Source organism: Dendrobates tinctorius, unplaced genomic scaffold (assembly GCF_039654945.1).
Source record: "Dendrobates tinctorius isolate UK_male_01 unplaced genomic scaffold, ASM3965494v1 ptg000154l, whole genome shotgun sequence".
Taxonomy (NCBI): domain Eukaryota; kingdom Metazoa; phylum Chordata; class Amphibia; order Anura; family Dendrobatidae; genus Dendrobates; species Dendrobates tinctorius.
This window is the reverse complement of record NW_027361821.1, coordinates 1,004,341-1,029,814: the sequence shown is the minus strand read 5'-3', so window position 1 is coordinate 1,029,814 and position 25,474 is coordinate 1,004,341. Positions and strand designations below refer to the sequence as shown.

The following is a 25,474-nucleotide window of genomic DNA, read 5'->3' as shown; positions in this document are numbered from 1 at the left end:
GAGTGGCCTAGCCAGTCTCCAGATCTCAACCCTATAGAAAACCTTTGGAGGGAGTTGAAAGTCCGTGTTGCCAAGCGAAAAGCCAAAAACATCACTGCTCTAGAGGAGATCTGCATGGAGGAATGGGCCAACATACCAACAACAGTGTGTGGCAACCTTGTGAAGACTTACAGAAAACGTTTGACCTCTGTCATTGCCAACAAAGGATATATCACAAAGTATTGAGGTGAAATTTTGTTTCTGACCAAATACTTATTTTCCACCATAATATGCAAATAAAATGAAAAAAAAAACAGACAATGTGATTTTCTGGATTTTTTTTTCTCAGTTTGTCTCCCATAGTTGAGGTCTACCTATGATGTAAATTACAGACGCCTCTCATCTTTTTAAGTGGTGGAACTTGCACTATTGCTGACTGACTAAATACTTTTTTTCCCCACTGTAGATATAGATAATAGAGATAATAGATAGATATAATAGATAGATATAGCGATAGATATAGAGATAGATGGATAGATCAATAGATAGATAGATAAAGAGCGAGAGATAGAGATAGAGATTGATAGATAATGAGATATAGAGATAGATATAGAGATATAGTGTTAGATAGAAAGATAGATATGGATATAGAGAACAGATATAGAGATAGATAGATAGATATAGAGATAATATATAGATAGATAGATATAGAGATAATATATAGATAGCTATAGAGAGAGAGATATAGAGATAGATATAGAGAGAAACAGATATATATATATAGAGAGATAGATATAGAGATAGATAGGTAGATAGATATAGAGATAATAGATATAGAGATAGATAGAGATAGAGAGAGCGGTAGATAGAGAGAGATAGATATAGAGAGAGATAGATACAGAGATCGATAAATAGATAGAGAGATAGATATAGATAATAGATAGAGATAGATAAAGATAGATAATAAATATAGAGATAACAGATAGATATAGAGATAGAGTAAGATAGAAAGATATAGAGATAGGTAGATATAGATAATAGAGATAGCTAGATAGATAGACATAATAGATAGATATAGATATAGATAGATATAGATAGAAAGATAGATATAGAGATAGATGTAGAGATAGAAAGATAGATATAGAGATAGAGCGATAGATAGAGATAGATATAGATAATAGATAGATATAAATAGATAGAGAAAGATAGATAGATATAGAGATAGATATAGAGATAGAAAGATAGATAGATATACAGAGAGATAGAGATAGAGATAAATAGATAGATATAGAGAGAGATAATAGAGAGAAATAGATATAGATATAGAGATAATAGATATAGAGATAGATAGATATAGATATAGAGAGAGATAGATACAGAGAAAAGATATAGAGATAAATAGATAAAGATAGATAGATATATAGATATAGAGATAGAAAGACAGATAAAGAGATAGAGCGATAGATAGATATACAGAGAGATAGATATAGAGATAGATAGAGATATATAGATAGATAGCTATAGAGATATAGAGATAGATATAGAGAGAAATAGAGATAGATATAGAGAGAGATAGATAGAGATAGATTTATATAGATATAAAGATAGATATAGAGATAGATATAGAGATAGAGATAGAGCGATAGATAGCGAGAGATATAGATATAGAGATAGATAGATACAGAGAAAAGATATAGAGATAGATAACGGATAGATAAATAGATAGATAGGTATAGAGATAGATATAGATATTAGATAGAGATATATATAGATAAAGATAGATAGATATAGATGGTAGCTAGATAGATAATAAATATAGAGATAATAGATATAGAGATAGATAGATATAGAGATGAGATATATATATATAGATAGATATAGAGATAGATAGATATAGAGATAGATGTAGAGATAGAAAGATAGATATAAAGATAGAGCGATAGAGATAGATATAGATATAGATAATAGATAGAGATAGATATAGAAATAGATAGATATAGATAATAGATAGAGATAGATATAGAGATAGATAGATATAGATAATAGATAGAGATAGAAAGATAGATATAAGAGAGATAGAGAGAGAGATATATAGAGAAATAGAGATAGATAGAGAGAGCGAGAGATATAAAAAAAAAAAACAAAACACAATACTTACCTCTCCTCCTCGCTCCCACGCTGATCCCGGCCTCAGTGTCAGGAGCTGCCCCCTCTGCCAGACACACAGCGGGTGCGCGATGTAGTGACGTCATCGCGCACTGGCTGTGAGCCAGGAGCAGAGAGGACTGAGGGCGGCGCCGGCCCTGATGCAGAGCGGCTTACTGGGCTGGGGGCGGGGCCTCTGGGGGTGGAGACCTGAAATGATATTCACTGCTTCGCAGTGAATATTCATTTCTCTTTAGCAGCGGGGACAGGGGCTCCTGCCTCCTGACACCCGCTGCTGCTCTGCTGGCAGGGGCCCCCATAGCAGCTGCATGGTGTGCGACACACCACTGGCTGGGGGCCCCTGGAGCAGCAGGGGCCCTAGGCAACTGCTGGCCCTGTATGCCTGCAGGTGCCAGGGCCCACCAGATGCCAGGGCCCACCGGAGAATCCTCCGGTTCCCCGGTGGGCCAGTCCGACGCTGCACCTGGAAATAAGCTACTTTGTAATAGATCTTATCAGAGAAATCTGCTTCTTTATCCTTCTGTACTGATTATTCAATCTCAAAATTCTCAATTCAAAATTCTCAATTCTTGGATAACATCTGTATTCGATGAATAGAAACTTTCCAATTACTGAGATAGGAGATGACAGTTGGTGCTCATAAAGTTCTATATAAAACTGTCGTTCCAGGAGTACTTACAGCAACATGTCTGTGTCTGCCTTTAGCTCCTCTCTCCTCCATAAAATTTTAAAAGCACCAACCATCATCTCCTATCTCAGTAATGGGCAAATCTGTTTTCACTAAATACAGATATTACACATTTTACCCATGAATTGAGAGGAAAAGGAGATGAAAAAAGTACATTTCTGTGATAAGATCTATTACAAAGTTTCCTATTTTCATGTGTACTATGGATTAATGAAATGAGACTATTACTCTTTAAGTGCAGGAGAAAAAACAGTTGCCTGGAATATCTTTTTCTCGGCCAAGCCCTTCTGTGGTACATCTGGAGAAAATAGTTGACTGTGCAATATTCATTTTTAATAAACACAAAAGGATCATCTAAATTCCAAGACCTCTGTAACATTGACTGAGCATGAACCCATCAGTCAGTCTCAAGTAATGAGTCTTTTTTACTGGGCACTGACCATACAGCACATTTACTTGTCTGGAGCTCACATTTTTCTCTGTATGTTACCACTAAATAAATTACATCCTACGTATGCGGAGCAGAAAAAGAAGACTACTTATGAGCGTGTCCTGTGTTTGAGATTCCTCATACGGGTAGTGATGTCCCTCCTTAAACCTAAACAGGATTTTGTGTGCCTTGTAAAAATATCCCATTGTGCAGAGATGACTGCGTCCTGTTTATGTTAACAGAGTGTGCAACAAACAACGAATGCAAAGCTTTAATGTCCGAACTGAAGATCCTTATCCATATTGGCCATCATTTGAATGTTGTTAATTTACTGGGAGCTTGCACCAAGCCAGGAGGTAAGTTACTAGCCATTCTTAACCCATTCATTCCCTGCTCACTAAACCTTCTATCTTGCTATACGGAATCTAGAAGACCTTTGAGTCAACGAAGACTTGAAGTTAAAAATTCCAAACAAATAACTTAAACACATGTCGGCATTAATTGCAGGCCAATTACTAAATTCTTAAGTAAATGTTCCTGGGTCAATTGAAAAACAGAACATGAGCTCAGATTCATCAAAGTCTATTTCACATTGTGCAGAAATTCCCACTGAAATTTTTACTTTGATGATTTTAGGCTGTGATATGTCTATATTAGAAAAAGAAAAGTGATCATTTGTTGAAAGATTATTCCCATAAAAATAGTTTGTTCATTACCTACTGTGATTGAATATGTATGGCCTAGTTGAGCTACAGTAATGTCCAACATGGAGTAAAATGGCAGCATCAGCAAATAGAGTCTTCACCAAGATATTTGCTCATTCAATGGTTCTTCAACCATCAAACTACTCAGGGGCAGACACAGACAGAAGAGGGCCCCCATGCAAGAACAATACACAGACCCTTAGCAGCCCAATAGCTGATCTTAATGCACAATTCCATCTGCTTTCAAGGTAGTAGTGGGCTCCCTTACTACTTGGGTTCCTGTGCAGCTGATATGTCCACCCTCAACCTTCTCTTATCTAATGTGCTTGGTATGGCCTCCTTTAGACAATTTATAAATATTTAAAGCTGGCCATACACATGGCATAGCTGTGAGCAAACAGATATTTCTTCCAGGTTCCCAATACTCATGAGTGTGTTCGTCTCATGTAGAGTTCATGTGTTTTCAATGTGAGGAGAGGAGAGAGCAGCTGCCACACACCTCTAGCAGTGGATTTTATCCCCAGAAAATAAAGGATTGGGCATTGAAATTCCAACTGCCTAAACCTTCTCTTCACTGACATCATCTGTGGGGGGATAGTCAGGAGGCCCCCATATAAAACAGATGACTGACCAGTCCCACCTAAACTGGAGGGTTCCTCTAACATTCTAATGTATATGGAGATCTTAAAAGTCACTTCCAAACTCTTAAAACACCTGGGGGAAATTTCAGTACAGAGTTGCCAGCAGTTTGGTCCTGTCCTGACCTTTCAAGTATGCGCCTTGAGGTTTCAATCAGCCTTGCATCAAATTAAGCCAGGAAGATAGTGCCGACCCCTCTGGCAATCTGGATAAAAGGCCAGAACTTTTATTCCATATACTCACAAAAAGATCAAAGTTTAAACCCACTTTGTAATAAAATACATATGGCGTATTGATTATCTTGCCCAACCCAGAACTTTGCCCAAAACGGCTTTTTATGGATCGTGAACAGTGCATTTCCATAGTATATGTTAATTGACCATTATAATATAACCATAACACCTACAATATCTGTTTCCTTCTCTTATCTAAACTGGAAACTTCATGTTCCTTCTTGATTCCAAAAACAAGAGTCTGGTCTATGTACAGCTTTAAAGTATTCATCCGTAATGATTAAGAGCGAAAACCATAAAAATAGTGATAATTTTTCAGGGGTGAAGGCAGGAGCATACCAAACCTTAGTAAGACATCAGATTATGAGTGTTCTTGGACTTTAGTGCTGCGCTTGTCTTGATGTATTGCATTAACAAGATGAAAAGGAATTTTTGGTGCCTGCGTCACCGAGGAAGAGGCAGAGTGAATGTGAAGATAAGATTTGGAGTGGCAGAGCGTTTGTGTGAACAGTTGAGATGGATCTGCAGCACGCTGTCTGTCACTCCTGCCAAAGACATGTGCACGGAGCCAAGTGTGTGAGCATGATGTGCTGCGCTGCGCACGGAGACAGGATGTTCATGCAGAAGTCGAAGAGGAAAGCATCCCTCGTTTACAGTAGTAGAGAGCAAGACTTTTACGTATCTTCAAGTGAGAGCTCAGGAAAAATCAAGCAGCCTTTTTATAGTTAATGTCAAGCTTCCCATCAGGCACAGTGAGCAGAGAGGTTATTAAAAGAACAACTGAATTATCATGCAACACATAAAAAAAAATCTTAAAAAGTGAGAAAAAACCCCACAATGGATAAGCTCTTATATATTCCCAGAGAGAAAAAGAAAGTAAAACATGTAGAAATTAAGAGTAAATTCTACACTTGTGAGCTTAGAAGTAAAAATGTTAAAAAAGTGTTAATTTACCTCTAATATGTTTTATGTCTTCGACAGGACCACTGATGGTTATTGTGGAATTTTGCAAATATGGAAACTTGTCCAATTATTTACGAAGCAAAAGAGGAGATTTCATAGCATACAAGGTACAGAACAGATACATTACCTGTATTGTTATTATACCGTCTAATGTATTGGAACATGAGATAAATTGTTCATTGCAAATTGGACAAGAGCTAAATTTACAATTGATTAACGTCAACCATACAGCGTGATCTACATGTGTTTTGAATGATACAGCTTTCTTTTAGGAAAGCCTAAAAGGGTTGTTTGCTTTAGGAAACATATTTTGAAATATCATAGGGATCATTCACATATGAAGAATTATTTGGGAATTTTGGTTGTGCAATCCAGACCGAAATTCTACAACCAAGTACCGTAGAATGTTAGCTAATCAACATTTATAAATCCTATTTGCTCACAGAATAAAAATCTGCTGCCGACTTTAGACATGCTACAAATTTTCAAATCTGCAGCATGCCCGATCTGTTATTGAGGTATGGCAATGCAATGAATGTGATCCGCAGTCATATCATATTCATGCAGGGTTGGACTGGCCCACCAGAGTACCGGAGAATCCTCCAGTGGGCCCTGGCTTAACTTTCGGGAGAGTTTATAGTGCAGACCTTGCAGCTGCTATGGGGCTCTTGAGTGGGGAAGAACTTGGCTCCACGATCTGGATTTCAACAGTATCTGAACAATCATGTGATAACCAATCGAATCAGTAAGCAGTCAAAAACTAACATTATGTATCTTATGGCTATACCACTTGATACAAATTAGTCTAGGTTGGAAAAACTGCTTTAATGATAATGCATTGGTTTTGTATACATGAAAGGTGGGCCCTCAGAATCAAGTCCTGTGGTAGGCCCAATGTTCTTCAGTCTGACACTGTATCATGTGTGGTCATGGAATTCTGACTTAAAGCCGCCATGCATATTTGAAAAAGGTTGTCTTTTTTCTGTCCATATCTATAATAATAAATGCCCTAAGCAGCTTCCGGTTGTAACAACTTCCGTCCAGTTGTAACCGGTGACGTCACCGCACACCTCTTTCCATGTTAACCCTCAACACACCACTCCTCCTCAACACACACACTCCTCTCACCTTTCACCATCTCCACTCACGTCCACTCACTCTTTCACTCCACATACGACCCTTTCTCTCACTCCATCTCTCATACTCACGCCATCATCGCCGCTGATCCACGATCCCCGACATCTTCCGCCGGCGCCATCCTGGATCCAGACGTCCTATACGCCGGCGACATGTTCCTGCGGCGACGCTATTTTGGATCGGCGAAATCCCGCGATACTCAAGATGGTGTCGCCGCAAGAACATGTCGCCGGCGAGGACGACGTCGGGATCCAAAATGGCGTCGGCGAAAACTCGCGAGATTTCGCCGACGCCATTCTGGATCCCGACGTCGTCCACGCCGGCGACCTGTTCTTCCGGCGACGCCATCTTGAGTATCACGGGATTTCACGATACTCAAGATGGCGTCGCCGCAAGAACATGTCGCCGGCGTGGACAACGTCTGGATCCAGGATGGCGCCAGCGGAAGAAGATGTCTGTGATCGTGGAGCAGCGGCGATGACGGCGTGAGTATGAGAGACGGAGTGAGAGAAGGGGTCGTATGTGGAGTGAAAGAGTGAGTGGAGATGGTGAAAGGTGAGAGGAGTGTGTGTGTTGAGGGTTAACATGGCAAGAGGTGTGATGCTATCGCATCCTCCCGATGCGATAGCATCGGGCCATAATCTAGTTTATCCATAATAGCTGACAATCTAAAGTTTTTGTGGTCAACCTCACTCTCTCCTGACAAATGATCTTCTTAAAAAGTAGATAAACTATCACCAGAGGTGTCTAGCTTTCAAGTACTCGTCACTCTAAATTCAAAGCTAACACATGCACACTTAGCCAAACCGAACATGCATGTGTATAGGCAGGAGGTCAGGATAGCTGTTGACCAAACGACTATCCTGCCAATGACTATTGAAAGTATGTAACTAGCTTTAGAAAAGGGTCCTTTATTCAGAAGTGGCATTTTTAGAGGAACTACAAAGAACATTTTTCTTTAAAGGTCTAGGCAGGTCCAGGCGGTACTTTGATTTCAGAGCTTATTATTAAATGTTTTCTATGGGATAGTGTTGCAGAGGAGCTCAATATTTGCTGCTTGATTTTGTGAATGCCTAATAATTCTTCTAACAATATTGTTTGGCCCAAAAACATACATAGCCATGAAATTGATAGGTAAATAGCATGAGATGCTGTTACGGGTGAGTCAGAGGCTGCAGACAGTCGCACTGCATCTGGATGCAGAAGGTCTCAGTGGTTTGCTTTGCAGACTTCTTCCTGGTCCTACTGATTCTAGGACCCAGTGGCAACCTCCACCCTGGCTCTAATTTACACACCTGGACCTGGGTGTTATTATAAACTCCAAGCCTGCTGCTGAGAATTGCTGGAGATAATTCCATTTCCCCCTGTTGAGGCTTGGAGCTATAGCAGTCGGCTATCTTTCTCTTTGTTGTTGCTGGAGGACGTCTGTGTTACTTCTCTGTGTCTTCTCAAGATAAGTGTTCCCCTTGTTTGTCAATCCCATTTGTCTTTAGTGGTAGTGGGGATTGACTAGTACACATCCTGTCCTTCCCTATGCAGGGCTTATCGCCAGGGTGAGGCAGGGATTAGGTTCCTTCTCGTCGATAAGTGCAGAACCTATATAGGGATGTTAGGGCAGACAGGGTGATGTTAGATCTGCCTAGGGGTCTCCACTCTCCCCTTCCCTGGTGTTGGGCTCCCTTCCCCTTATCCCTTCGTGTTGCACTTAGTCTTTCCTACACTGTGAGTGACAGATGTAGAGTACAGATAAAAAAAATCACATAACATTGAGCAATATTGTACTAAGTACCTAGTATCCTTATGGGTAACTTGAGGGTTTTTTTGGAGAAATCTCCAAAAAATAAGGTACACAAAAAAGTATTTATCTTAGAAATTACATTTTCTGCCAGTAGAAAACTTAAGGCTATGTTTCCAACATGATCATTTTGTGGGATTTTTTTATTGTCGAAAAAAATGCATCGGTCGGGTGTGTTACAAGCCTGTTCATGTTTTATTGAATTGAATAAAGTATTTGGATTTTACTCTTCATAGCTGGATCTTTCTTTCCAAGAGCCAACCTATAATGGATGCAGAAATGGTGCAGAAAGTCTGCAACTTCAAAAATTACCCAAAAGCTCATCATGTGAACATAGCCTTAAAGGATTAAATGCAGGGCAGACATTTTCTGCCCTATTTCTCCTTTTCTCTCATGGAGCTTGTATTGTAATTATATATTGCTGTAATCTGATTTCTGTAAGGGTTAAACTGAAGTTGGGTGTCTTGTAATCTCACTACTTGTAGACACTTCTCCCTTCTGTTGATCTGAGATGTAAAGAAAAAGCTTGAATACAATCAGAATATTCCTCTCTCCGTACCACAATGCCCTTAGAGACATAATGAATGGTTAATCAGTGACCTGAAATGAAATCATTTCTCTTATTTGGAACAGTATCTCATGTTTTTCTTTATGAAATCATTAAGTGTTTAGTGCCTGTCAATTTCATGGCACACAATGACATTTATCCAGGCCTGTGGCCAAATTTCCCATGGAAAACCTTTGTCTCCCTCCCTGCCCCTGCTGGGGCTCGCTGACAATTTCCATATGGCCGAAGCCCAGATACGTGGTTAGGTCTGATACAATGACAGGGAGGGAGTATGAGTGTGAAATTTGTAGGATGGCAAGCTTTAACTTTTACCACAGATTTGTGTGTCATCTAGTGAATCAGGAGACCTCCTCGGTCTGACCTTACTTTACCACATATAGCGTTGCTAACCTCCATACAGGAGGGCGTTATGTAATTATGGTTGGGTTGTGGGCGCTACATACTTTGCGTTCATGAAATCCAGAATGTCATCCTAATCGAGCATTCTGTTTTGATAACCTGCCATTTACCTCACTAGCTAAGCTGTTTTGCTCTGCAGCCTCATATTATTATACCTCAAGAAGTGTTATCTGGGCTGCAATGCCCCCTTGGGAATATATATATACAACAGCCTCTCCAGAGATGAGGAGGACTGAGACTCTAGGGCCACATATACATGTGTTCTCCATAGCAACCAATCAGAGCTGGGCTTTCATTTTACCACAGCAGTGTATTAAATCAATGAGGCCCATCATACCCTTTCCTTCCAGAGGAGTAGTACTCCTAGTGGAGAGCAGTCAGATTGTTCGGGCGATTGTGTCAAACATGCTTATTAGATTTAATATAAAGCTGCAGTAATGGAGAGCTACAGTGGGGAAAAAAAGTATTTAGTCAGTCAGCAATAGTGCAAGTTCCACCACTTAAAAAGATGAGAGGCGTCTGTAATTTACATCATAGGTAGACCTCAACTATGGGAGACAAACTGAGAAAAAAAAATCCAGAAAATCACATTGTCTGTTTTTTTTTTCATTTTATTTGCATATTATGGTGGAAAATAAGTATTTGGTCAGAAACAAAATTTCATCTCAATACTTTGTGATATATCCTTTGTTGGCAATGACAGAGGTCAAACGTTTTCTGTAAGTCTTCACAAGGTTGCCACACACTGTTGTTGGTATGTTGGCCCATTCCTCCATGCAGATCTCCTCTAGAGCAGTGATGTTTTTCGCTTTTCGCTTGGCAACACGGACTTTCAACTCCCTCCAAAGGTTTTCTATAGGGTTGAGATCTGGAGACTGGCTAGGCCACTCCAGGACCTTGAAATGCTTCTTACGAAGCCACTCCTTCGTTGCCCTGGCGGTGTGCTTTGGATCATTGTCATGTTGAAAGACCCAGCCATGTTTCATCTTCAATGCCCTTGCTGATGGAAGGAGGTTTGCACTCAAAATCTCACGATACATGGCCCCATTCATTCTTTCATGTACCCGGATCAGTCGTCCTGGCCCCTTTGCAGAGAAACAGCCCCAAAGCATGATGTTTCCACCACCATACTTTACAGTAGGTATGGTGTTTGATGGATGCAACTCAGTATTCTTTTTCCTCCAAACACGACAAGTTGTGTTTCTACCAAACAGTTCCAGTTTGGTTTCATCAGACCATAGGACATTCTCCCAAAACTCCTCTGGATCATCCAAATGCTCTCTAGCAAACTTCAGACGGGCCCGGACATGTACAGGCTTAAGCATTGGGACACGTCTGGCACTGCAGGATCTGAGTCCATGGTGGCGTAGTGTGTTACTTATGGTAGGCCTTGTTACATTGGTCCCAGCTCTCTGCAGTTCATTCACTAGGTCCCCCCGCGTGGTTCTGGGATTTTTGCTCACCGCTCTTGTGATCATTCTGACCCCACGGGGTGGGATTTTGCGTGGAGCACCAGATCGAGGGAGATTATCAGTGGTCTTGTATGTCTTCCATTTTCTAATTATTGCTCCCACAGTTGATTTCTTCACTCCAAGCTGGTTGGCTATTGCAGATTCAGTCTTCCCAGCCTGGTGCAGGGCTACAATTTTGTTTCTGGTGTCCTTTGACAGCTCTTTGGTCTTCACCATAGTGGAGTTTGGAGTCAGACTGTTTGAGGGTGTGCACAGGTGTCTTTTTATACTGATAACAAGTTTAAACAGGTGCCATTACTACAGGTAATGAGTGGAGGAAAGAGGAGACTCTTAAAGAAGAAGTTACAGGTCTGTGAGAGCCAGAAATCTTGATTGCTTGTTTCTGACCAAATACTTATTTTCCACCATAATATGCAAATAAAATGAAAAAAAAACAGACAATGTGATTTTCTGTATTTTTTTTCCTCAGTTTGTCTCCCATAGTTGAGGTCTACCTATGATGTAAATTACAGATGCCTCTCATCTTTTTAAGTGGTGGAACTTGCACTATTGCTGACTGACTAAATACTTTTTTTCCCCACTGTATGTACACACATGCTCAGTCACAGAAACACGCCATATTTTACTAATGAATCTACACATCTTCCACACCAACAAAATGTAGTATACATGATTTGGTGTATGACACAGGATGCCTGACAATAAAATAAAATAAACGACCATATGTTCACTGTTGTAGACATGCAGGAGAGGACTATGAGAAGCATGAGGAAAAAAAATTATCGGTCCAAAAATTATCCCATTAGGCGCACGTAAATGGAGCGACTTGTTAGGATGTACTGAAATTGCTTCACCTGAAGTCATTCTGAGTGTAAGAGAGGTATAAACCCAAGATGGTGGTACTGAATATGATAATGGGTGGCCATTTCAACCTGTTGTAATACGTAATGCCAGATGAAGTGTGGCTTCATCGAACTTAGTGTGTTAATTCACTTAACAATATGCACTGGCACCTAGTGATGAGCGAACGTGATCAGATAAGATGTTATCCGAGTATGCATTGGTGCTAGCCGAGTGTCTTCACCATGCTCAAATAATATGTTCGAGTCTCCACGCCTGCATGTTTCGTGGCTGTTTGACAGCCGCAACACATGCAGGGATTGCCTAAGAAACAGGAAATCCCTGCATGTGTTGCTGCTGTCGAACAGCCGAGAGACATGCAGGCGTGGGGACTCGAGCATTCGGTTATTACCGGAGCATGCCCGTATAACATAACTGGCACCCAGAAAGGTGACACAGGCTGTGCCAACAGCCACTTCATGATCCATCACTTGGCATGCTGCTATGGATACACAGATCATGGCTCCAATATTTAGTGAACAGAATCCTTGTGCACAGTCACTTCTATGCACAGCTCATACAAACATTGTTTCTTCCAGCAAGAAACATGGTTCTATTTTTTTGTGGCCCACCCTGTATATAGATATCTGAAACTGAACATATGCTGTGCAAATGTGCCGAGACTAGACCATACTGAGCTACAATTGAGTACTTTAAAGAGCACTTTAAAAGAATGCAGCTTTCATTTTACCAGCACTATTTAACCTCTCCCTGCACCCCAATGTGAAGTACGTCATACGTAGTGCAGGTGTATGAAGGGTATGATTGAGTCCGCCATACATGGCAGGTGAAAGCTGATATTACAACCCATCTAATAGCAGCAACTGGAGCTTGCTTAACCATTTAGATTCCGATGTCAAACATTGACAATGCCATTTAAATTGTTGTTTATTGCCTGTGCAACTTGTATTTAAAATAAATATTCTAAAAATCTGAAAAAAATATATTAAAAAACATAAATGCTTTAATCACCCCCCTTTTCTCAATACAACAGAAATAAAAAATAATTATACCTGGTATTGCTTCATTCCAAAAAATCAGATCTATGAAAATATCCAAATAATTAACACATTTGTTAAACAGATTAAAAAAAATAAGAAACACCAGAATTGCTGATATTTAGTGGTGGCACCTTCAATAAAAATGCAATAAAAAGAAATCAAAACACTGTATGTGGGTCGCCCTCCCAGGGCTGTGGGGTACTCGGTACCGGGCCGGTATCAGTGGGATGTGTCACAGCAGCGGTGACCCGGTCCGTGGCCCTGGGCGCCCAAGTAATAGGGAAATATAATGGTGTAATGGAATAGTTCGTGACGCCACCTGTGGTGTTTGGCAAGGGAGATGTTAAGCCGACGCTGCGTGCAGATCCTCTGGGGCTGATGGTGTGTTGCAGCATAGATGGTGTAGCTCCCCACAGGTGAAGCCAAAACCCCAGGGCAGTGTATAGGCGCAGGCGGTGTGAGGAATGTTGGTACCCAGATGTAGCAGTGTTGACGGCGTTGGCACACAAGTGAATGGAAGACACCAGGGCTTGTAGTTACAAAGCTTTACTCACAGTTCGTGGTACACACTGGTGCCTGCCTCCGTGCCGTGTCCTCCGGGGCAGAGACTCAATCAACCTCCCGGCAAGTCAGGATTCTCCTCTCCAACACTCCGCCAACATGTACCTTTCCTGAACAACTCCTTTATTGCGCCTTGTAGTGTGAAGAGCTCCAGTACCGTGGTACTCTGAAGTTCCTCCTGTCAGATGTTCCTAACAACTCTACTTGTATTACAGAAAGCTGTAACCTCTATCGGGGACTCCTTTCTCCAGAGTCCTGGCTCTCTATTCAGTTGCTGTTGTGCCCCAAGTCTTGGATGGGAGTAGTGCATTTACAGCCAACTACTCCACCGGTGTCTGCTGCAGAACCATAAGTGTCCATACAACCTCGGGGACTGGGCCCCGGCCTTGCGCTGAGAACCTATAGGCAGGGTCCCTCTTCCAACCCACAACTCCTCTCTGTTCTCCTACTCCTTCGTTCCGCGCTGTTCCTTCTCTCTCTTATAGAAGCTTAGGTTGCAGTTCTACATCCTTCTCCTTCTGTTCCTTTCCCGTGCCAGCTGGCTCAGGTCACTGAGGCAGCTGCAGCACTCCTTCCTCCATCCCTCCTTCCAGGGATCCGTCGTCAGTCTCTCCTGACTGACTGGCCCTCCGACTCCTCTGACCTCCCGTCAGACTGACCTGTAATTCTAAACTTTCCCACCCTTTTATATCTAAGTCCGCCCACCTCCCAGCACATCTCGTGTTACGAAGCAAGGACCCACGAAAGGTGCTCTGCTACCCTCTAAGCATGGAGCCGCAATGGGGTCCATTGCTGAACTATCCTGTGTGTGGGTGCAGGTGTTGGAGTGTGGAAAGGAGTTCCCAACTTACCTAGGTGGTGGGGCACTACACCTTAGGAGAAGGTGCAGTACCTCTGTGGCAACTGAGCTTCAGGGGCGCCACATATGCATCCCAAAATGGTACCAATAAAAAGCACGGCTTACCGTGCAAAAGAAAACAGTTTTTTCATAGCTCCATCACCAGCAAAATACAGTCTTGGATCTCAGAAAAAGGCAACACAATACTATTTTTTTGTATTTATTCTTTTTTTTTTTTTTTTTACAAAGTTACGAGTGTCTTAAACCACAAAAATATAAAAGAAACTACACGTTTGGTATTGCTGTAATAATACTGACCTGGAGAATTATGTTCGTCAGTAATCTTTTACCACACATTGAATGTTGTATAACACCCCTCCCCCAATACATAAATAAATAAATAACAGCTGCTAAATTCTATTTACTCCACTTAGATTAGAATTTTTGTAAACTTTTTTTTCAATACATTATAGCATCATTGAAAAACGTAATTCATCTTGCAAAAAACAAGCCCTCAAATGGCTGTTAATGTAACAATGAAAAAAGGGTCTTTGAAAAATGGGAGTCAATGAGTCCTGTAGCTGTAGGGATTAAAAAAATAGATGAGCTCTGACTCGTTGCTAAGAGCAACTAAGACAGTTGTTCTGTTAGTTTTGATGAATGAGAATGTTCAGTAATATGGGAGAAGTGAATAGCTACGTAGATGGGAATTTCAGAATCCGGGGAACAGGGAGAATAGATCACAAGCAGAGTCAGCTTAACCGTGTGTGATGCGAGAAACTCGCCGCTACTGCCGGCACTCAGGACTGGAGCTGCGGCTGCATAGAAATACATGCAGCCGCAGCTCCGGTCCTGAGTGCCGGCGGCAGTGTCGGGCGGCAGACTCGTGCGAGTTTCTCGCATCACAAGTGGTAGTGTGATTCTGGCCTTAGCTGTGTATTACTGGGTGATCAGCTGGTTCTGCAGTAAGTTTAGTGAGTGAACATCCAGGGTTTGCTGTTACATGCTGTTATACATCATTGTTGTGTTTTCCCAAATGTTATTTGACTGTATTGATCTTTGAGGGATTGTGCATGCTCCATATATCTGTGTATGCTGACTCACAAAGCATTTATTATCCTCGGGGACATGCCCTAGTAGTGAGACAATGTTGTTTTGTAAACTCAAATTTTCTACTTTGATAGGAAACACTGATAAAATCAGAGCAGTAAAACATCTGCAGTTTTCAGGAGGTGGCTGTCAAATTTCATCCTGCAGGGGGGCAAACACACAGCGCTGGCCCTTCCTTAGTCTGTTTACAACTGACATTAAAAGACACTGATGGGTGGTGCTTTCATGTTATTTATTATGCTTTTCTTATATAGCGCCATTAATTCCACAGCACTTTATGAACATTATCACCACTGTCCCCATTGGGGCTCACAATCTATGTTCCCCATCGGTATGTCTTTGAAGTGTGTGAGGAAACCAAAGGAAACCCAAGCAAAAACTGGAAGAACATACAAACTCCTGGCAGATGTTGTCCTTGGTGGGATTTGAACCCAGGACCCCAGCGCTGCAAGGCTAATGAGCCATTGTGCTGTTCCAATATGGTTGGATTGCACATGAATGTACTATCCCAGATGTATGATTTAGCTGTAAGCAGAATGATCACATAAGGCCCTCCCTATGTACCCCATTGCCATACATCTATTGCAGAAATCAATCACTCCCCCTTGTAGTAAAAGCAAATATACCCCTTGCAGTATAATCCCTCTCAGCCCTAACACAAGGTATTTTGGGGCACTAAGTAGATGATTTAAATGACGTCCCCTATTGATTCATTGGCTTGTATAGTGATTGATAACCTTCTCTTTACACATACTGATCCCGAAATACAGTAGTTGTCAATCAGACTGTGAGGATGGAGTAAGCAGGACTCTCACTATCTCTTCTAGGAGTCTTGCTGGGATTTATTCTGTTTTAAGGCTACTTTCACACTAGCATTGGTACGGGCCCGTCGCTATGCGTCAGGCCGACGTACCGACGCACGTTGTGAAAGATTTTCACAACGGGGGCGGCGGATGCAGTTTTTCAACGCATCCGCTGCCCCATTGTAATGTCCAGGGAGGAGGGGGCGGAGTTTCGGCCGCGCATGCGCTGTCGAAAATGGCGGACACGACGCACCAAAAAACGTTACATGTAACTTTTTTGGTGCGTCGCGGCCGCCATAACACGACGGATGCGACGTGTGGCCATACGTCGCAATGCGTCGCTAATGCAAGTCTATGGAGAAAAAAACGCATCCTGCAGGCAACTTTGCAGGATGCATTTTTTCTCCAAAACGACGCATTGCAACGTACGTCACACGACGCTAGTGTGAAAGTAGCCTAAGTCATTTAAACCTATGTATGACCGAGCTCAGCTTCTCTTAACCATATGCTGTTGCAGTAGAAATAATCAGACAAGCTTGCTTTACAAAGTATAAATACTACAGCCATAAACTGCCTAAAAATCCCACCACAAGTCACTATAGAGTCACATACAAGCTGCACATACTTGTATGTATATGCATACTTATAAGTTATAACTAAAGACACATACTACGTGCACATACCCACTTGCTACACACATGCACAGACTCACACTTTCTTGCTACATATATAAATGCAGTTGCTATGGAGACATGCTCCTACGTATGTACGTGTATAAATAGGTACGTTATAATCAGATATGTACAGTATATTCACTGCATACAAAGGTGCTTAGTATCATTTATTCACACATAATGGTATATTATATGTTTCAACCTGGAAGAAGCTAGGTGACACATCTTATAAGTGGGAGATCAGTTGCAGTGGTAAATCTAGCAATCATCAGAAGATAGCGATGGTGTGACTGTTGGTGTTGCATCTAACCCATTTTTAACTAAACCTTGACCCGACCCGACCCTAATGGTGTAGTTTATGTGGATTTTAGAGTGGCCTCCATCTTCTTAGACTGAACCTCTAAGGCCGGGGTCACACTTGTGAGTGTGATGCGAGAAACTCATGTGAGTCTCTCGCATCAATACCCGGCACTGGCGCCGACACTCCGGACCGGATAGAAAAACATGCAGCCGCACACTCCAGTCCCGAGTGCCAGCGGCAGTGCCGGGTATTGATGTGAGAGACTCGCGCAAGTTTCTCACATCACACTCGCAAGTCTGACCCCGGCCTTACACTGATACTGCATTATAAGAATTTCACCTCCAGTGCTCATATAATTAAACTATACACATAGAAATGACATTCTATCCAAAAACATACTTTGGGAATCTTATCATGCCACTTCACTTATCCTAACTTAGTTCTTCTTTACTGAATATAATTGGTTGTGATGGCAATCCAGGATGGTTTAGTGCCACTTGCTCTATTTATCTGAGTGAGACAGACCCATAAAGGGCAGATCTATCACGTGACGCTGACTGCAATGCATGTACTGTATCTCAGTCTGGCTGCTGCTGTGTCTGTCTTTCCCTTGATTTAAATTCACAAACTCACAACCTGTAGCATGGCAGACAAAAACTTCATGAGTGAACAGCGAGCTGCATTGTTAAGTATATGAGGATTTTCTCTGCCTTAGGCTGGGGTCACACTAGTGTATGGCATCTCATGCGAGAGCATCGGATGACCCTCGGCTCCTGCTCTGCTGCGAGCAAGAGCCGAGTGTCATGCTACTGTGCTCTGAGCCTCTCGCACAGCTGCGGAGGAGGAGGCAGAGAAACTAATTTCTCCATCTCCTCCGCTGCCGGGGTCAGCGTATATCGTACAGCACTTGGATGATATCGGAGTGATGTGCACTGTGTCCCTCGCATCCATAGACTTATATGGGTGCGTGTGAGCCGAGACTTGGCTGTGTCTCGGTGCCAATCGCAGCATGCCGCCATTTCTCTCGCATGTAGAATACAGGCGAAAAAAAAACCGGTGATGGGAGCATAGCACTCATCTGTATTCAACACAAGTGTGATCCCGGCCTAAATATCTAAATAGCAGTCTTCTTTATAGATATGTTGTACCGGTACATAGAGATACCGTACATCCCTATATACCAGTAGATTTCTTCATATTTGTATATTATGGATAAAATGAAAGTCAGAGATTTTTTTCCTACAATGAAAAACAATTGCAATATATGCATTTTTATTTTACTTTTTTAAAATAAATCTGACAAATCAATAAGTATTATACACCTTCTTGCAGAAAAACAAGACTCAATATAGTAAAGCTTCTGATAATGAAAAACAGCCAGGTATAGTCAGTGATGGCTTCCTCCACATGCTCCTCTAATGCGGGTAGCCTGACAGAGGCTTGTTTTCCACAGACAAGCACAAAGTGCAGCGTGAGCTCATCTTTTCAGAGTGTGAAGCAACCAGGAGATCATTTATAATTTATTTCAGTGATGCAGCACGCCTTATGTGTCAGGCGGGCCCCAGTCAGCTGCCTGAGAAATGGCCAAATAGGGACAAATGCTTCTCTTCCCCTTCCCCTACACTTGTCTATTGCTTTAAACCACGAGCCCCTAATATACTCTACAGCGTGGGCCATTTATATAGATACACCTAAATAAAATGGGAATGGTTGGTGATATCAACTTCCTGTTTGTGGCACATTAGTATATGGAAGTGGGGGGAAACTTTTCAAGATGGGTGGTTTTTATGGCGGCCATTTTGAAGTAGGCCATTATGGATCCAACTTTTGTTTTCCAATGGGAAGAGGGTCATGTGACACATCAAATTTATTGAAAATTTCAATAAGAAAAACAATGGTGTGCTTGGTTTTAACGTAACTATTGTTTCATGAGTTATTTACAAGTTTATGACCACTTATAAAATGTGTTCAAAGTGCTGCCCATTGTGTTGGATTATCAATGCAACCCTCTTCTCCCACTCTTGACACACTGATAGCAACACCACAGAAGAAATGCTAGTCTAAGGGGGTCAGATTCCTTAGAGGAATGCTTGGACCTGACTCCCATAATGTGGTGGTGCACCATCTTGCTGGAAAAACTCAAGGAACGTGCCATCTTCAGTGCATAAAGAGGGCAACAAATTATCATGTAGCAATTTCAGATTTACAGTGACATTGAGGTTTCCATTGATGAAGAATGGCCCCACTATCTTTGTACCCCATATACCAAACTATATCATCAATTATGGGTGTCAGGTCCAAGAATTCCTACATGTACAGTTTCCTGGAAAGTGGATTGGTCATCGTGGGCCAGTTGAATGGCCACCAAGGTCTCCCGACCTGACCCCCTTAGACTTTTATCTTTGGGGTCAACTGAAGGCAGTTGTCTACGCTGTGAAGATATGAAATGTGCAGCATCTGAAACAGCGGATACTGGAAACCTGTGCTAGCATTTCTTTTGCGTTGTTGCTATCTGTGTGTCAAGAGTGGGAGAAGAGGGTTGCATTGACAATCCAACACAATGGGCAGCACTTTGAACGCATTATAAAAGTGGTCATAAACTTGTAAATAACTCATGAAATAATAAAATTGTGTTAAAACCAAGCACACCATTGTTTTATTGTAAAATTCTCAATAAGTTTCATGTGTCACATGACCCTCTTCCCATTGAAAAAAAATAAAGTTGGATCCAAAATGGCCAACTTCAAAATGGCTGCCATGGTCACCACCCATCTTGAAAAGTTTCCCTCCTCCCGTATACTAATGTGTCACAAACAGGAAGTTGATATCACCAACCATTTTATTTAGGTGTATCCATATAAATGGCCCACCCTGTAGTTGTAGATATAAGAGTTTGTCCACTTTTGATATTCCCTTTTTGTTAGAAGTGTCCCCCCAATAAAATAATGATAGAATTCCCAACTTTTGTGATCTCCATCATAATATCTCTGCAGCACAAGAAAAAAAGACAAATGACATAATACCCATAGGGACGTCTGTATAATGTCTGCGTAACTATGAGTCCTCCATAGTTACATGCTATCCTTTGTAGCCTTTCTGCATTTTGGGTTATTAATCACAAATCCCATCTGTTAGCTCAGAATTTCTATAAGGGCTATTTTGAAAAATGTTTTTTTTTTTAAACCAGATTTCTCTTCCATGAAATCAACACCAATAAACAAGACCCAATAATACATGAGTGCAACCTCATGGTCATTCTGTGTGCTATGGACTCCACACAGCCTTTTGCAGCGGCCTCTGTAGGAAAAGAAGAGACATTCAAGTGAATCGCGGTCTACCTAACACATGGAAGGCTTGAGAGCAGCTTTGCCTTGTGGCTCATAGAGTGTTGTAAACTGAAGATCCTTTTGTGGTATTCATACGCCCTAATAATCTTTGCAACAAAACACTTTGGACAAACTTTAAACCATGCATACGTGTGGGTGTGTGGTTTATTGTAAAAAAAATGTGATTTTTTTTCTCCTTTTCCCAAGTCCCAGGAAGCAGAAAAATCAGCGGATGACTCAAACAGTGACCTCACCGAGTTAATTAAGAGACGGTTGGAAAGCGTGGCCAGTACCGGCAGTTCTGCAAGCTCAGGATTCGTAGAAGACAAAAGTTACAGTGACTCAGAGGAAGAAGAAGAAGGTATTTAGAACAACAAATGATAATATACTGTATGGGTGGGAAGCAGGTAAGAAGATACGGGAAAAACTTTCTCAGTATGCAAATATTTTGTGCATGTGTGCGTCTAATATTTCCATAATTGGCGGTAAGCCAGGTTGCATGGTGGATCTATTATTTCCTCGGTCCTTTTACTATACTAGAGTTTGAGTTAGAATTTGAGCAATAGTATCATGGCCATGGAGCTTGTATCTTCTCTTTATGTTTTTTAGGACTTTTTCTGGCTTTTGGTTTACCTTTCACACTACAAAAATAGAATGATGAAATTGGCACATTGGTGTTTAAAGCTAAAAAAATTAGGAGCTTCACTGGGGACATGAGTGATGTCTGTCTCTGGACAGTACTACAGATTAAGCTGGTGCTATAAAGAAAAATAAAATAAAAGGAAATAAACAAGTTCATGCTTTGGCACTGTAACTTCATTGAACGGACGTTTTCTTCGATATTGTTCAGTCTTATTCACATTATTATTACCATTGCCTAACCAATAAATAATGTGTGTTTTATGTGTATTCAACATAGAATCTATCGGGCCTAATATAAATTGTAGCTATCCTTTATTCACTAAATAACTGTTTCTCATATGGGGTCCCTTCAGCCTCAAGGATTCTTACAAACTGTCCCAGGGGTCCCCTGAAATGTAAATGGTTGTCCTAAGAGGAAGCGAGCAGTTGTGCTGTGCAGGAAGACTGATTGCTGAAGCCGGCTAATTCCCCATAGTGTGTCACTAAGTCAAGGAATGAACTGTACCGTGAAGACAACGTGATAGACTCCACTCTGGGAACACAGTGGCTGTTACTCCTAAGGGGGCACTTCAGTTGAACAAACTATATTTTATACAATTTAAAGGAGCACTCTGAACAATTGTGAGACATTATTTATTGTGACCCCAAAAACACAGCCTATGAGCATGGTACATTAGAGATATTCCCTCTTTGATCTTCCTTGAGTCCTAGTGCCATGTACATACTCATCAGAACCTACAAAACTAATCACATAGAACATAGCACAATGGACCAGTTTACCTGAAATACTCTAAGTTTTATTGCAACTCTTGGAAGTAGTACAATCTGGAATGTGGCCCTCATACCACAGAAATGTTTGTACACCCCCTGATCTATATCAAACAACAATTATAATCATTATTATTCTATTATGAGAATTATGACTGTTGCCAAGAAAAGTTGATGTTCTGATGACAGTAACATGTATGATTCAGCTATTGATGACTTGGCCGAAGTCATAGACCCTCTATTGCTGGAAATGATCGTGTTGTTGTTGGCAGTGTCTAGAGAACATTTTGCTATAAGGATATATTTTCTTATATGCATGTCTTTGTTCATAAATGCAATAATAACTAAATCACTGGTTTTATAAGATTTCTAATTTCATACTTCCAGTAGATCAATGCTTAGGCACAGAAGTGCATTCCCTCCCCTTAACGATAACTGTTATGATTGGGTCACCGAGGAGGAAAGCAAGACCAAGCCACAGAAAACCAGAGAGGTTGGTAACTAAGCGGATTGCAGTCCCCTGATCCTATCACAACAACTAGCAGTAGCCGTGGAGCGTACCTACGATGAGCCTACACGCCTCGACACAGCCGGAGAACTAAATAAGCCTAATGTAAGAAAGGGGAAATCTAAACTGCCCCAGAGCAGACCTCAAAGGAATACATAGCTAAACCCACAACCCCCTCCCCAGGAGGTGAGACAGGAATAAAGTTAACTGCACCAAGCAACACACAAGGGAAAATAAAAAAGACACCACAGGGTTAAAGCAACTAAAAACCCAAACTTAGCTTTATCTGCTGCCAATGCTCCAAGCAGCAGAGAAAGGCACCCGATCAGCATCCAGCAGCAACTCCACTGCTCCAGATAAGCTGAACCCCCTTTCCACCAGGTAGGTCCAGTCGTCACCAAGGTTGGATAGCAAATGACCAGTATTACCAACAATGAGCTACAGCACCTGATGAACTTTTATAGGAAGGAGGGGGGTGGTCACCACCTGCTAGCTAATTAAACATGTAGTAACACCAGCGGCCACTGGGGAGCAAACCAGCAGCAGAGCAACTACAGTTGTAGTAACACCAACGGCCACCGGGGGCAAAAACCCATATTAACCCCCCAGGGCCTGAAAGGAAAAAGGTTTCTATAAGAGAATCCTGACTCTTCCACAGATCCAAAAATGGATCGTGACAGATTAATTGCATGTCTTATGAAACTGTCACAAGTATATTTGTTTGAGAAAGTCAATTTTTATTGTGAATGCTAAGAGCAAGGATTGATGTGGGTGCCAATAGTATCTGTACAGGGCTACAGAATAAGTTAGTGTTATATAAGCAACTGGAAATAAATAATTGGCATAACCTTCTTACCAGCAGAGATTAAGTAACAGTAATGGCTTCTGTGGCGACACGAGGGTCAGTAGGTTCTCTCGTCCACTGGGCCCTGCTGCCTTTAGAAAGACTGCATGGATCAGGGCTCATACCACTAAATGTCCACACTCATTTACGGTGGGCAGAATACTACTCAGACAACATAGGTTGAGGGTAAAACAGTGGAGCAATGATTTATTAAATTACTAATAGACAATAACATATAGAAGAGTCCCAGCAAATCCACAATATGGTGCAAATGACAGAATCTCACAATTCTGCTGGCCTGCCAGAATTAGAGCATCTGCAACTTTGAGGCTTCCAGAACCATCTAACAAACCAGTGGCAACCCGCTTTTGGTGGGCACCCACAGAGAGGAGGTAGAAACAAGCTTAGGAAGCTGACAGTCCATTGAGGTATGTGACCAGGTGAACTAATTGTCCGAACCTGGCCTCTCCAAACGTCTCCATGGGGCCAAGTGACCTGATGGTCCCAACCTGGCTTCTCTGAATGACTCCATGGGGCTAGGTGACAGGATGATCCCAACCTGGCTTTTTCGACCATCTTCATGGGTTTAGTCATGGTCAATGGATCAGATCTGTATTCCTCCAGCTGGTGCCATGGTCCCTTAAGCTGACTTCCTGTAGCCTCAAATCTTTATCCCTCCAGTTGGAACCATCGTGTCATAGCTGCTTTTCTGTAGAGTCTCTTTGCAGAAGGATAAAGGTACCTTTTTATACCCACATCTGTTATGAATGGGTCACCGAGGAGGAAAACTAAACAAGCTAAGTCACAGAAAACCAGAGAGGTTGGTAACTATGCAGATTGCAGACCCCTGATCCTAACCACACAACTAGCAGCAGCCGTGGAGCATTTCTACGATGGATCTAGACGCCTCATCACAGCCGGAGGACTAAATAAGCCTAAAGCAAGAAAAGGGGAAAACTAACTGCCCCAGAGCAGACCCCAAAGGAATAGACAGCCCCCCCACATGTATTGACGGTGAAACAAGATGAAAACACAAACACAGGCAGGAAAATAGGCTGAGCAAACGATGGGGCCCAAACTAACTAGAAAGGACAGGAAAGGAAAGACACTGTCTGCAATCTGCCCAAAAAACCCTACAAAAATAATGACCAACACTTCTGATAGCAAAATTAATCCTGAAGTCACTAGACTTCTCCCACTATATCAGCACTCTGAAATATTCTGAAACAGAGCAAAAAAGAAGCCAATCTAATAAGGGACAAAAAGCAAATTGGCAAATGCAGATAAATAAGAGTGGAAATTCAGCACAGCCCCAGCCGGGGCTGGCTGACCACACAAAAAACTGAATAGACCAACAAAATCAAGTGTGAACATTAACTGAAACACTTAGCTTGAGATGACTGGAACAGAGCTGAAAACCAAGACCTGAAAAGCAAGAAGAAATCACCAGCACCAGCGTCGGCTGCCTTTAATCCAGTCTGAGATTCCAGAGATCCATTCGTTATCCTCATCATCAGGTGGCAGATCTCTACTAATTAAATCAACCTCACTACCTCCTGTTACCACCAGAGGGAGCCCGGAAGGAGAACTCACAACTGGTAGACCAGAAAATGAGTTCACAACACACATCTGTCCTTCAAGCCATCATCCATAAGTCAGGAAGAAGGTGGGATGAGGTCAACGCTCATTGTTTGAGTATTTAATCAATCTGCATAGTTTGTCCTTCACTGTTTGCAGGTCAACAAGCTACATGAGTTTATACAATGGGTAATTGACATATTAGCAAACATCAATTGTTCAATGACCATGCATCCCTGTCTTCCAAGGATAGCAGCACAAAAAACATAGGAGCTGATATAATAGGGAAACAGCAGCCATTCAACAATTCAGAAAAATTAATTCAATCTAAAACAAGAGTCAACGTTCATACTCATATGAACAATGGCCTATGTCTCTTGACCCACCAAATAAAAATATGTCTGACCTAATTAAGAATAAATGTCATCACGGCTCCCATGTGCATTG

General features: G+C 41.7%; 1 protein-coding gene across 1 annotated transcript in view; it reads left to right on the top strand.

Moving 5' to 3' along the window:
• LOC141050884 (vascular endothelial growth factor receptor kdr-like) overlaps positions 1–25,474 on the top strand; it is a 261,295-nt gene that overhangs the window by 196,541 nt on the left and 39,280 nt on the right. Inside the window, exons 19-21 of the mRNA XM_073547555.1 lie at positions 3,506–3,619; positions 5,821–5,909; positions 20,895–21,048. Of these exons, the coding sequence (XP_073403656.1) occupies positions 3,506–3,619; positions 5,821–5,909; positions 20,895–21,048 (357 nt within the window). The remainder of the gene's footprint in view (positions 1–3,505; positions 3,620–5,820; positions 5,910–20,894; positions 21,049–25,474) is intronic.